The 12,153-nt window shown below is 52.0% G+C and overlaps 1 protein-coding gene across 2 annotated transcripts in view; it reads right to left on the bottom strand.

The window, feature by feature from the left end:
- The window catches only part of Bin3 (bridging integrator 3), a 38,856-nt gene that overhangs the window by 2,383 nt on the left and 24,320 nt on the right, over positions 1-12,153 (bottom strand). The window contains exons 3-8 of one of the 2 annotated variants that reach the window (NM_001013186.2): positions 11,575-11,615; positions 11,153-11,214; positions 6,501-6,637; positions 5,967-6,007; positions 1,020-1,161; positions 763-897 (exon numbers count right to left, since the gene is read on the bottom strand). In NM_001013186.2, coding sequence (NP_001013204.1) covers positions 763-897; positions 1,020-1,161; positions 5,967-6,007; positions 6,501-6,637; positions 11,153-11,214; positions 11,575-11,615 — 558 coding nt within the window. Of the gene's footprint in view, positions 1-762; positions 898-1,019; positions 1,162-5,966; positions 6,008-6,500; positions 6,638-11,152; positions 11,215-11,552; positions 11,616-12,153 lie in introns of both variants that reach the window. The other variant, XM_039093514.2, reaches the window with a different exon arrangement.

Genomic DNA, 12,153 nt, shown 5'->3' with positions numbered 1-12,153 from the left:
CTGAGATGGGAGCCCGCACTTGTGATCAGTGAGGAGGTCTGTGTGGAGAAGCCCTGCTCCCCACTCCAGTGCCACTGCCTCTCCCACCTTGCTAGTGGGGAGAATGATCATAGATAACAACTGCCTGAAGATGAATGGTGAGGGGAGGGCAGGGGCTGCATGCCATCCCAATTGGACCCAGCATCTCAGTAGCAGGAGACACTGGGCTCCTGTGTCCTACTCTCCCTCTGGCTGCCATCACCATACCAGCCTGCACACCATTGCCTTTCCACTAGGGGGCACTTCATATCCAGTGGCCAGCATTTCAGAGCCTGTTCAGGACCCCTCCCTAGGAAACACAAAGTTAGGACTCCTGTGGTCTCTGGCTAATGGAATTCTCCTGTTGGGTTCTCAGGCAGTTAATCTACTGGCCTCCCAACCACCCCTGCAAAAGACCTGCTTAATTAAAGTAGTGGCAAAAGATGCAACCTGGGCTCTTGCTGCTTGCTTAACTAAGCATGGGAGGAAGAACTCAAGGGGTAAAGAGTTAAACAAAAAGGAACCCTATCATAGGGTTGGGATTGAGTGGATTGCCAATGGAGGACGTCCAATGGAAATTCCAGAACAGTATCAGTGCTAGGCACCAGGGCTGACTGGGACACCACATGAATTTTCATAGTGCCTGGGGCAGGGAGGCACTGCTGTCTGTGCAGAGCATGGCTACATCTAATGGGAACTGGGTTCCTACAAAGATGATTCCCCCAGGGAAGAACCTTGTCTCACCTGTGCCCGGATCAGGGACTCAAAGCTGGGCTGGAAATAGTCAAGTCGGCTGTTATAGAATCGTGGCATCTCATCCAGGAGTTGTTTGTTCTTAGCCTCAAAGTCTTCCCGTACAGGCCGTAGCTCTTCCCGGGCCTGGAGAACAAGACCTTGGAGTGAGGGTTGTCACTGAAGGGGCAAGGTGTGGTGGGCATAGGTAGTGTCCTGGTTCTGCTGGCCCTGAAAGGAGGACCCAGTGGCAATGGCTATCCTGTTACCTGGTGGAGCTTGGCCAGCACGGGACCAGTTTTCTCCTTTTCCTCGTACTTCTCCACCTTGGCCTGCAGCCTGCCGTAGTCCTGCAAGGCCTGCTCCCGTCGCTTCACTGCCATGTTAAGGCTTGGGAATATGCTGCCGAACCTGTTGGGTACAGCCTGGTCATGCGGGGGTGTATCTAACAGTCACTACTTACTCAAGAACATGTGCGACACACCTACTATGTGCTGGCCCTATAAGGCTCTGAGGCTTTGGGCCTTGTACAGGTGGGGTGACATGGGGAGCAGCAGACAGTACTGAAGGCTCTCTCCAGATCCAAATGGTAGGCTGTGACTGACGGGGCTCCTTGTCCTGCTGCTGGTTCCCTACACAGGTCAGTAGGGCTGGGGTCCACCTGTATATACTAAAGCCCAAACCAAACCAAACCAACAAGGGAAACCAGGGCCACAACCAGGTAGTGACGGTCTGGAAAGGACTATGAATATCCAAGTTTGTCAACACCTTTTCTACTAAGTCACAATGCCACCGACAGGTGACAAAAAGGAATCAGGTCCTGGCTAAGGGTTCCTTTACACTGTGAGGAAACACAAAGGGAATGGTTCTTCCACCAAAGAACAAATGGAAAAAATCACCTTCTAGAAAGATGGTCCTAGCCCCTCCTACCCAACATGACTGAAAAGGAATATGGTGTGACCACTCAGATGACTGGCCATGCGGAGAAGGCTGCATTTGAAGTGTTTTGGTGTTCGAGTGTAACCATCATCCATCTTCCCCATGAAAGGCCATCTATCTTGGACAGGCCCAGGGGAGAGCTACTTTTGGGGGACCCAGGCAAGAGTAAATGTTCTTGACACAGATGAGGGGTGGAGGTGAGGTAACTCTGCACAAAGGTCTCTTGTGAGTGAGAATTGGGGTAAATCCCTTGATTGCAAAGCTGTGAGGACATGTAGTTGGCCTTAGTGCTGTGCCAGGCTTTCCTACCATACCATGTGGTGCCCACTGTGCCAGCCAGGAGCTCTGACAGCCTGGTACGACATAGACAAGCAACCAAGAGATTCAACACCTCTGGTCACTCAGATGGAGAGACACAGCTGCTGACCTAGGACCACAAGAGTCAGCGTATCTAGGTGGAGAGTGTAACAAAACAAACGGAAGTCAGGGGATGAGCATCTCTTCTCTGGGACACCAGTCAGTGGCTGAGGCCAGCCTTTCACATGCTCCAGAGCTGAGAGGACATCAGAATGCTTAGGCTGTCCTCAGTAGGTTCACAACCACAGGAGGCACGATTCCTACCTTTGCTTCTCATAGGACACGATTGTAAATTCGGTGCTGAAAAGCCTCAAGTCAGGGACACACAGATGGGAGTAATGAATATAAACTTGGCCAGGCATCAGGGGAAATGTGCAAAGTGGATGTAGGGACCAGGTCCCACCAGGTCACACTGGGAGGAGCCAGTCACACTGCCTATGTCAAGACAGCTGTACCTAGTGATTCAGCTGCTCTGGAGCCCCTCTCCCTTCCTGGGCAGCTGGGCAGTGTGGCTCAAGGGAACAGGTGCCTCACGCCTGAGAACCTCCTGCCCTGCCCCTCCCTCTATCCCAAGAGGACAAAGGATCCTAGCAGCCTGGCCTTGCTGTCAAAAGCAGCCTGCTTTTTGGGTGGCCTCAGGGCCAGGGTCAGAGAAAGGGTAAGAATGAAACAGGCAGAAGGCAGAGGTGGAAGAGTTTTCTGTCCAGTCCTCACAATTTCTCCTTTGCACTGGAATTCACCTATGGGGAGTGGGGTATGTCACAAGGAACAAAACAATATGTGAAGGGTATCCTGCGGGTGTGAAATGGCCTAGGTGCAACGTTAGTTGGTCACACAGCTCTAGATGCATTGCTAGTCTCAGCAGAACTTAGACCTTAGTCCACAGTCCTGGCCCCTTTCCATGGTTATCATCTTCAAGACCAAGTCACACCTACCAGGAACACTAATACTATATCTATCACGACTTGGCCAGTTCACAAAAGGCACAGTGGTGCAAGTGTGCATGAAAGTGCAGAGCTGGGAGACCAAGGCTGCTACAGACCAGGGACTACAGGGGAGTGGTGTGTATACAGCGCTACTTAATCAAGACCACTACCCTCTGCAGGTGCGACTGGCTCTGCTGCCCCTGCTAGTGGCTCCTGACTCTTGGGAACTCGAAGGTCTTCCTTGGGCAGTACTTCTCAAATTAAGATTTGATCGAGATCTGAGCTTTGTTAGTAGCTCAGGCAACTGTAGATGAATCACTAACAAAGGGGGATTTAGGTAGCTTTGGACCAGGGACTGGGAGCCCCAGAGACAAGGGACAGGTGTCATGTTCTTTCCATCTGAGGGGGCTATTAATGTCACTCGTAGAAAGAGTGCCTGCCCCAGGTGATGGGGGAAGGAAGTCCTGCTCACTTTGTTTTTTACTTCTTAGCTGTGGACAGGTCTTGCCAGGTAGCTGATAGCAGGATCCACTCTACATGTGGACTAGCTAGGGCTGGGGTGCTAGTGCACAAGGTACAGGCTTGTCCTCTGTGTCTGGACTTTCCCCAGGTTCTAGCTGACCTGGTAAGGATGGCACATGGCCCAGCTCTCCTTAAAGCACAAAGCTTGCATTTTCTACTGTCTTCTCCAAAGATATATGGTGGAAAAGTCCAACCCTCTGCCTCAGCTATCCCTTGATAATTAGTGGTAAGAGAGGGGCCGTACTCTGTTCCCTGGCCCTGCTCAAATCATACATCTGCATGCTTCATGGTCACTTAGTTCATCTAGCCCTGCTTTTAGGTACCAACTCTACACCAAGGAATCAGTTTGGCTTTCTTTCTACTGAGGAAACGGACTCAGGCCAGCGTGGGTGGCTGGGACGCTCCTGCTCATTGTGGCAGCAAGCACACCCGACCCACCTTCCTGAGTTCCAAGTCTGTAAGTGCATAGATTTGATTCACATTGGTTTTCAAAGATTTTCAAGGATGGGAGGTGGGCCTAGGTCTACATCAGGGCTTCAGGGAGCCCAACCTAGGAGGTACCCGTTTCTTGCCTGGCATAGGATTGAACACCAAACTCACTCCCCAGGGAGATAAAGCATGGGGTGAAGAGAGTGGGGAGGGAAAGAGGCCGGCTGGGAGGTAGGCTGGGAGCAGCCGGCCTGGTGGGGAATGCCTGCCATTCCTCATCTGTGCCCACACAGCCGGGATCTTCCACCCACCAGGAAAGGGAAATTGAAAGCATCCCCATCCGACATGTGAACAACCAGGGGCTGGGGGATTAGAGACCGAGCCCCCTTTGCGGGGGATACTGGGGGCGACATGGTGGCCATGATCTTCATTAGAGGACAGGAAAGCTCCAGTTTCCGGTTTCCAGTGCTGGGGTCCCTGGGAACTTCTCTCCTGGCCCGAGGAAGCAAGTGGGGAGGAGGGAACAGGCAGTGGTGGTTTATGTGGTCATGGGGGATTGTATGCTGGCTGTGGGTTGGAGAAGCCAGCCAGGCAGCCAGGCCTGAGGCTCATACAGAGGTCAGCGGATCCATGGCGGAGATGGTGGCCGCCCCCTCTGCCACGCCCCCACCTTCCTGGCAGGTGGTGGGCCCGCTAGCATGGTGGGAAGCAGCCGGGATTTCTCTCTACTTGGCTGAAGAAGCCAGGGATCCGATTTCAATGCCGCCTCGTTGGTTGTGAAATAGAGAAGGGAGTCAACCCCCTAGTTCTCTGAGCTAGCAGTCTTGCCATATTCTGCCAACTCTGGGTGCATACAGCGGCCTCTGGGCCCCTGCATCTCAGGCACACCAGGGTTCTGGGTACAGAGGCACTTTTCTGAGATCCTTCCGTCCATCTGTAAGACCAGACCAGACCAGACTCAGGTCCTCATGAAGGGTTCTTTGGTTTGGAGATGAACTCTAACTGAGAGGCAGGGGTGCAAGAGCCCAGGCTGATGAGGCTGGGGTGGTGGGCATGGATCAGGCCTGGCCTTGTGGCAGCTGCAGGTGCTCTGAGTGTCATCCTGTGTTGGGCAGGGGCATTGACAAAGCTAGGAGGGCTTGTCCTAATCCTATGCCTGGACCTGAACAGGGAAGCAATAACTCTGCACTCCCCAACACACAAAGACTGTAGGATCAAAACCTGCTTTCTTCATCTCCCTCCAGCTTGATCTTAGCCTAATGATAATGAAGCAGAGGCTCATTCATTGCCCGCCCTGGCAAGGCAATTGCTAGGGACCACCACGGAAGAGGTAATAAAGTGCAGCTGCTGGGGCGGAGAGGGAGCCTTTCTAGGTCAGAGCAGGCGGGGAGAGGCCAGGAGAGAGGAAGCACTCCAGAGCTTCAAGGCAAGGCTTGGGCCAGTCTCCTCCCCTGGGGACCCACGGGACAAACCTGTCTGATCCTTGACCATGGCCTGCAGGACCAAAAAATGAGTCTCACAGAATTCCTTGCTCTCACAGGTCATGAGTGAGGGAACCTTCCCAAGCAGGATGCGGCTGCTGCTGCTGCTGTTGCACCCTTCCCCATGTGCGGCCACCCCCATGTTTCCAACACAAAGTGCTGCAGGCAGCTGCATCCCAGGCCGGCTGTGAGATGAAAGGCCTTGCTCATGTCTGTTGAGTCCTGGCCAGACTCTCTACACGTTGAAATCAGCCAGCACTGGGCCTCCCGGAGCCCAACCAGAGGCAAAAGGGGATGGGGCCTAAAGACCACCAGGGCAGTGTCTGGCACCATAGAAATTAGCAGTTCCCTGCCCCCAGACTGTGACTAGAACAGTGCTGGTGCCCCGGAACAACCAGGAGCCTCAACCACAGGACAGGCTGTATGCTGGCATCCCTGTTGCTCCTTGTCATGGGAAGCTATGGACACACTGCTAGGCATGCTCCTTAGTTTCCAAGTGGTTAGCTGATCTGCTGTCCCCACAAGTACCTTGAGGCCCATTTCCTTGGATGATCTTACTCACTTTTTCAGGGGTTCAATCACCGTCTTCTGGATCTGGTTCACCTGTCAAAAGAAAAATACAGATTTAGACTCTTCCTAAGAGAGGAGGTCCCAGGCTCCTCAGAGGCCACACTGCTAGACTTTGTTTCCAAGTGGCTAGCTGATGTGCTGTCCCCCGAGAGCTGGGCAAGGGGATGGAGTGGGACAGGCAGTATAGAATCCATATTCTGCTGCCAGAGGTGGTGGAGAGGCCAATCCTAAGGGCCACACCTAGGGCAGAGTCTGGTTTCAGGTTAACACATTTCCTGTCAGTGTTCCTGGCAAAGGTTTGTAATGGCTTTGCTCAGTGTGGGAGGATGGATGGGTGGACAGAGCTGCTGTAAGCACAGGAGACATGGGCATCTGAGCAGCCTGGTTTGGGAAGAGTGGGCTTGAGGTTATCAGGCTTCAGAAGGCTGAAGCCCAGTACCACTTTCAATCTATGGTCACTGCATCTAGCTAGGTCCAAGGGGAAAGGGGTGAGGAACATAGGACACTGGCAGCAAGACCTGGTCACCTTCTCCTGGTTGAAAGCATCCATCCGCTTCATGGCTGTGTCTAGGGCTGTCACCATGCGCAGAAAGTCCTGATCCTGCTCACACAGCGGGTTGGAGAGGAGGTCCAGGGATATCTTCACAGCAGATTTGGACATGGCTGTTAATAAGTTAACAGCTCTGTGAGCTCCCAGAGGGACATGGTTGAAGGTCTCCTTAGTGTTCCTTGACCTCAGAACCTCTGCCCATGCTACAGCTACCAGAACAACAAGGTTCCAAAAGCCACATGACATGGTCTTGAGTGTTTCTCAACTCCTATGCATGTAGTACTATATTGCTGGATAGCAAAACTCCTAGGCTGTTCTAGGACCAATCAGGAGGATGGTATGCTGTGTGACACATTTCTGCTCCAAAGATGCTAACTCAATAATTCCAGAATACAAGAACCTATACTGTAGGCAGGCTGCTTGCCCGCTTGGGACTCTATACTCTACTGTACACTGGGCTGGCCCACTTATCACACCTGGACAGAGGGTGAATGCTTGAGGTATTGTGGGCTGTCTGGAAGTCACAGGGAGCACCAAGGAGGATGGAGACCCCTTGGAAGCTTTGGGGTTCTTGATCTGGGGCTCATTTTAGCACCCCATATTTGCACATGAAAGAGTAGGCAGAGGGCCTAGAGAAGGACCTGGCTCAACATGGCACACATCAGTTTCTGAACACATTTGGCTGAGTATCAGAGAGGAAGACAAAAATTTTGATATGATCTTGGCCAAGAAGGCTGAGAAGCAGCAGAAGACAGATGTTTCTGTTATTGCTGTTATCATTTCTTTAAACTCCACTGGGCACTGTAGTCCAGGTTGGCCTTGCTATGTAGCCCAAATGGACCTCTCATCTGCAGTGATCTTCCGTCTCAGCTTGCTCAGGGGTGGCATTACAGGCATGCACTGCCACACTTGGCTGGACTTTTGTTTATTACTCGAGTGATGCAGCATTTAAGATGCTATTGATTTTAAGGCACACTGTTACTGCATAAACCACTGAGAAGGAAAAATAATGCTGATCATCGCACCACCATGTTAGCCCGTGTGACAGAGCTGTGGTTGTAAGGACACTAACCTGAAAAAGTGTCTTAGAATGGATACAGAGAGACCCATCTCTAGCTGATTACAGGCGGGGCTTCCTTGCCACCCCATGAGTGGAACAGATAGCCCACCTATGCCCAGTGCCAGCTCCCGGAGAAGGGCCTTGTGGGAGCCTAGGCCCTGCTAGAAGTCCCCATCATGTTAGGGGGTTACAGTTACCAAGCACAGAAAGCCTACTGTGTGAGGGGACCAGAAAGGTAAACTTCTCAGAAATGCTGAAGCAATAGATTCTCAAACAGTTATGAAATGATTACAAACAACCTTGTCAAAAGAAGTCTTCTCAGAACTGCAAACATCTGAAAATGTCTTCTATTATTATTCTTTCCCCAGTGTGTAAAGAGAACAAAACAAAACAAAACACCCAAATACCAAATCAAAACTGTAACAGTCACTGGCTAGAGGAAGGTTTTCTCCCCACCTATCCTAACAGTCTCACATTCTCAGGCCTCTTCTTGCTGGAGTCACATGGAGTCAAGGTGCTGCACTCACTTGTGCCACTTCCCTGGGCACAGCCAGGTCTGAAGTACAATGCAGCACAAGGTTCTGGATCCCAGTCCCAGGCCACAGCCCTTCTGCCCTGCAGGGACCGAGTAGTGAGTCTCTGGCCCACATGGTCTACCACCTGGAACTGGCAGTCTGACACTTGGGGAAACTAAGGATCCTGGACCTCCTCTTGTGTTTCTGAGGTTCTCACTGCAGCTTCCAGATGAAGCCGTCAAGTCTTCAGAAACTGCACTCTGGAAATTCCCAAAATCTCATCATCTTACTGAAAGGAAGATCCTCTGTGTAGACCACCAGAGAGGATTTTTGGACCTGTCCTGGAAGCCTGGGAGAACCTGAGGTCAGGAAAGGCATAGCTCATTTTCCTCAACTGTTGGGTCAGTGGCTCTCAGTATGTTCCTAGTCCTACTGTAGTGGTGTCATAATGTGTCACAGACATTCCTGGCCTTGTTCTGGACCTCAGAATGCTAAAGTCAGGCCTGGTATCACTAGTCCTCTAGCACCCTTGCTTGTCACCCATGAGCCTGACCCTGAATGCACACAGTGTGTGCTAGTGGAAGCTGCCCTTCAGAAGGGTGCTCTGCTCCTTGATCTGGACCCAGTGGTCCTAGGCTTCAATAGTCACCCCTCGGTCCCAATTTTACTGCTGGACAAGTCTTTCTTCAGCCAAGGTGTCTGTCTCACGGAGTCCTTATGTCTACATGTCTGATGTCTCCCTATGAAACACTCCATTTCCACTCTGCTATCAAAGCTGTCTGGAGAGCATGTCCCAGTGACTCCCTGGATGAGAGGCAGTGGGGAGCGAGGCAAAAGCCCTCCATGTAAGTCAGACCCAAAAGTCATTTAACAGATCTGGCCCCAAACGTGACCCCTGGCTCAGGACACGCCTACTCTGTAGACAGGAGGGGTCAGAAGGGAGGTGGAAGCCATGTTCAGACTATCCCACATCCTTGGGGTTGGCAGGGAAGCTCAGCAGCACAGACAAGGGGGATGGCTTTCTGAACACTGGACGGTGGTTCCAGCAGGCCCTTGGCAGCAGCTGCTTCCTGGGGAGGCATTTCTCTTTCTCATCAGACGCTGTTCAAAGTGTCTACTGAAGGAATAAAGGTATAATTAGCCAGCCAAGGACTAGTACCTGGCAAAAATGAGGCAGCTCCAGGTCTGTGGGCCCTTTTCACTGCACAGCAAATGGAATCACAATAGATTCCCAACCTACCCTGTGCTGCCTATCAGCCTATGACCTTTCAGATGGCATCGGGATACCATGGTGCTACCCAACTGGGATTCTACTCCTGGGGCAGCTGGTCAAACAATGAGACAAGCCTGGTTAGTGCAGTGAAGACTCCCTTGGCTGCTTTCTAGCTTAGAGTAACCAGGAAAACAGACAAGGCGTGGGCAGGCGGGCTTGAGAGATGGCTCAGTGGTTAAGGACACAATTGCCTATAACTCCAGCTCCAGGGGATCTGATGCTTTTTGCTGGCCTCCATGGGTACCAGAATCTATGCGCACATACCCACATGAACACACACATAATTTACAAAATAAAGAAATAAAAGAGGATTAAAAACAAAACCAAAAAAACCTTCTGCCCCAAGATAGGTGACTGACACAGTGAGCCCCTCTTTTTAATGGTGGACATTTCACATGCTCTGCCAGTCTTGAATTTAGAAAACACATGCAGGAGGTGGAATTCCTCTGAGGCTGTACAAGCACTGTGGCCACCACAGACATCATTACATGGAGTGGCTGAAGGAACGAAAGATGGGCCCTCAAGCCTACTTCTGCCTTTGAGTCAGTGAGTACAACCACTGAGGTAAGGCTATATTCTACCTCAGGGCCTTTGCTGAAATGCTCTCCAGGCACATCTATATAGAGTACTCCCTTATCCCTTTAGGTATATGGCACTCAGGAGAGGCCTCCCTGTTCACCCCACTTCAAGCAGCACTCCATTACTCTCCATCCCTTTATGTTCCTCCACTGCCCTGGCCTTTGCATGGTGCTATAGTACACACACACTCATTTCTCACATGCCCTCCCTCCTAGGACGGAAGCTCCTGTCTTGACCGATTATTGAATCCCTAGCACTGAGAGATGGTGGTTCTCGCTGGTCAGACCTGCCTCTCTCAAGTCCCTATCATAAAGTAACAGGCAGATACGGTCTCCCTCTGGAGGGAGAAGCTGTGGAGGTCCATCTGGCAGGAGGCTTGCTGTGGCTCCTGCTGTGGATGTTGGTGGTAGTCCTGCTGCTCTGAATAGAAGCATGCTGGCGATCACACTGCTCTCAGGGCTTTACACCAACACACAACTGTACCATTGCAGCAAGTTACAGGGCCGAGGACCAGCAGATGTGGGTACTTTTCAGACAAAGCACAGAGAGCTTAAAGGGCAGTATCCGGTTAGAGACTGTTAGGGCAGGCAGTATGGGAATGCTCTCTTCTGTTCTCTGTCACTCAGTGACATGGCCTCTTAGGCTCCCTGACCTGAGCTACCTTAATCGCTGGGCCCCTGGGCCTAGTTCTTCCTGAACTTCAGCCAAGAGCCCTCCCTAGCCCTGGCTGTCTGCTAGCACCTGCTGGTTCCTCACCACTGTGTCCTCAGGAATGACAGAGTGATCCTGGTTTCCTGGCTCAGCTTTAGCTGACCCTCCTGATCAGCTGCATAGCCCCTTCGGCTGCTGTTGTCATGGGAAAGTCATGCTGCTGACTTCTGCCCAGAAGGCCATGCTGTCTTTTTTCTCTGGCTCTAACCCTGAGGCAGAAAAGGCCCTTGCAATAGAGGCTTCTGCTGGCTGCAGTGCTATCCTGACAGGAACCTGGGAGCATCTGTTTTCCTACCCGACTAAGCTGGAGAGTGGCAGGACTCTGTGGGAAGTGGTGATCTGATCAGAGAGAAATGATCCAGGCCTCCTCTTAGGGACAGCACTGGGTGTTTTCCGAGCAGTGACTTCTGAGTTAGCCCTTAAGGATCTGTGGAACAGGGCATCCTATGCCTGCTGCTGCCTCAATGGGCATGGGGATGGGGGCACTCACCCAGGTCGGCATCGGTGCTTTTCTTCATGTCCTTCTGCAGGCGCTTGGTCTGCTCTTCCAGCCTGAAAGTGAGGGGGTGGGGATGGACACTCACCTTCCAGTACTCAGGCCTCACCTCTTCTCTGCCTCAGGGAAGCCCAGCAGGGAGGAAGGGCCTCTCTGTGCAACACCAGCCACAGACCTCTGTACCACCTCAGGCTCTGCAGGAGGCCGATCACCCAGAGACTGTGCAGGAATGGCCTTCCTATAGCTTATCAACCTGTTAGAGCTGTCTTCAGTTCCTAACTGTAAATGGACAAAGGACACAGGAGAGGCTCCCTGACTGAGCCTGAGCTGGCCAGGAGGAGGCAGGGATTGAGCCCTTTCAAGAAGCATGTGCCCCAGCTACCTCCCATCTCACCCTTCTGGAGTTTGACACTCACTGCTGCAGTTTTCCATACTCCCTTTCAAAGTCTCTCTCCACCTGTAAGGCAAGCGGTAGATAGCTCAGTCAGTGGGGCAATGACAACACAGTGGAAAAAATCTCCCCGCTTAATGAAACTCACTCCACACCCTCCCCCAGCTTGCAGCAACAGTGCTGTCCAGTCCTTACACGCTCCAGCAGATCACTAACAACAGTGTCCCTGTGTTCCCAAACTAATGAAGTGTTTGACTTAGGGAGAAGGCCTCTCCTTCCAGAGGGGCCAACCAGTCAAGCTGGCAAGTCTCAGCGACTGTGCCTCGGCTGTCATTCCAGAATGAGGCACTGCTTAGTGCCCTTCCTCATCCCAACTCTGGTGGCAGCCAAGGTGATCTGACAGAACTGGACCCCACCTAGGAGTGAGCTGGGCACCAAGGAAGAGGTGGATCTAAAGTAGGAGAGTTCTGCCATGTGCTAGCTGTGAGGTCTGAACAAGTGACTTCCCTTTGCAGCCATAGCTTCCTCACAGGCCCTGTTCATCTCCTGTGGGGTACATCAAAAAAGATCTTGTGTGGGATATCAGGTGGGTTCTTGCTTTAGA

This window comes from Rattus norvegicus, chromosome 15 (genome assembly GCF_036323735.1).
Source record: "Rattus norvegicus strain BN/NHsdMcwi chromosome 15, GRCr8, whole genome shotgun sequence".
NCBI lineage: Eukaryota > Metazoa > Chordata > Mammalia > Rodentia > Muridae > Rattus > Rattus norvegicus.
Note: the sequence above shows the minus strand (reverse complement) of the source record. Positions and strands in the feature narration are given on the sequence as shown.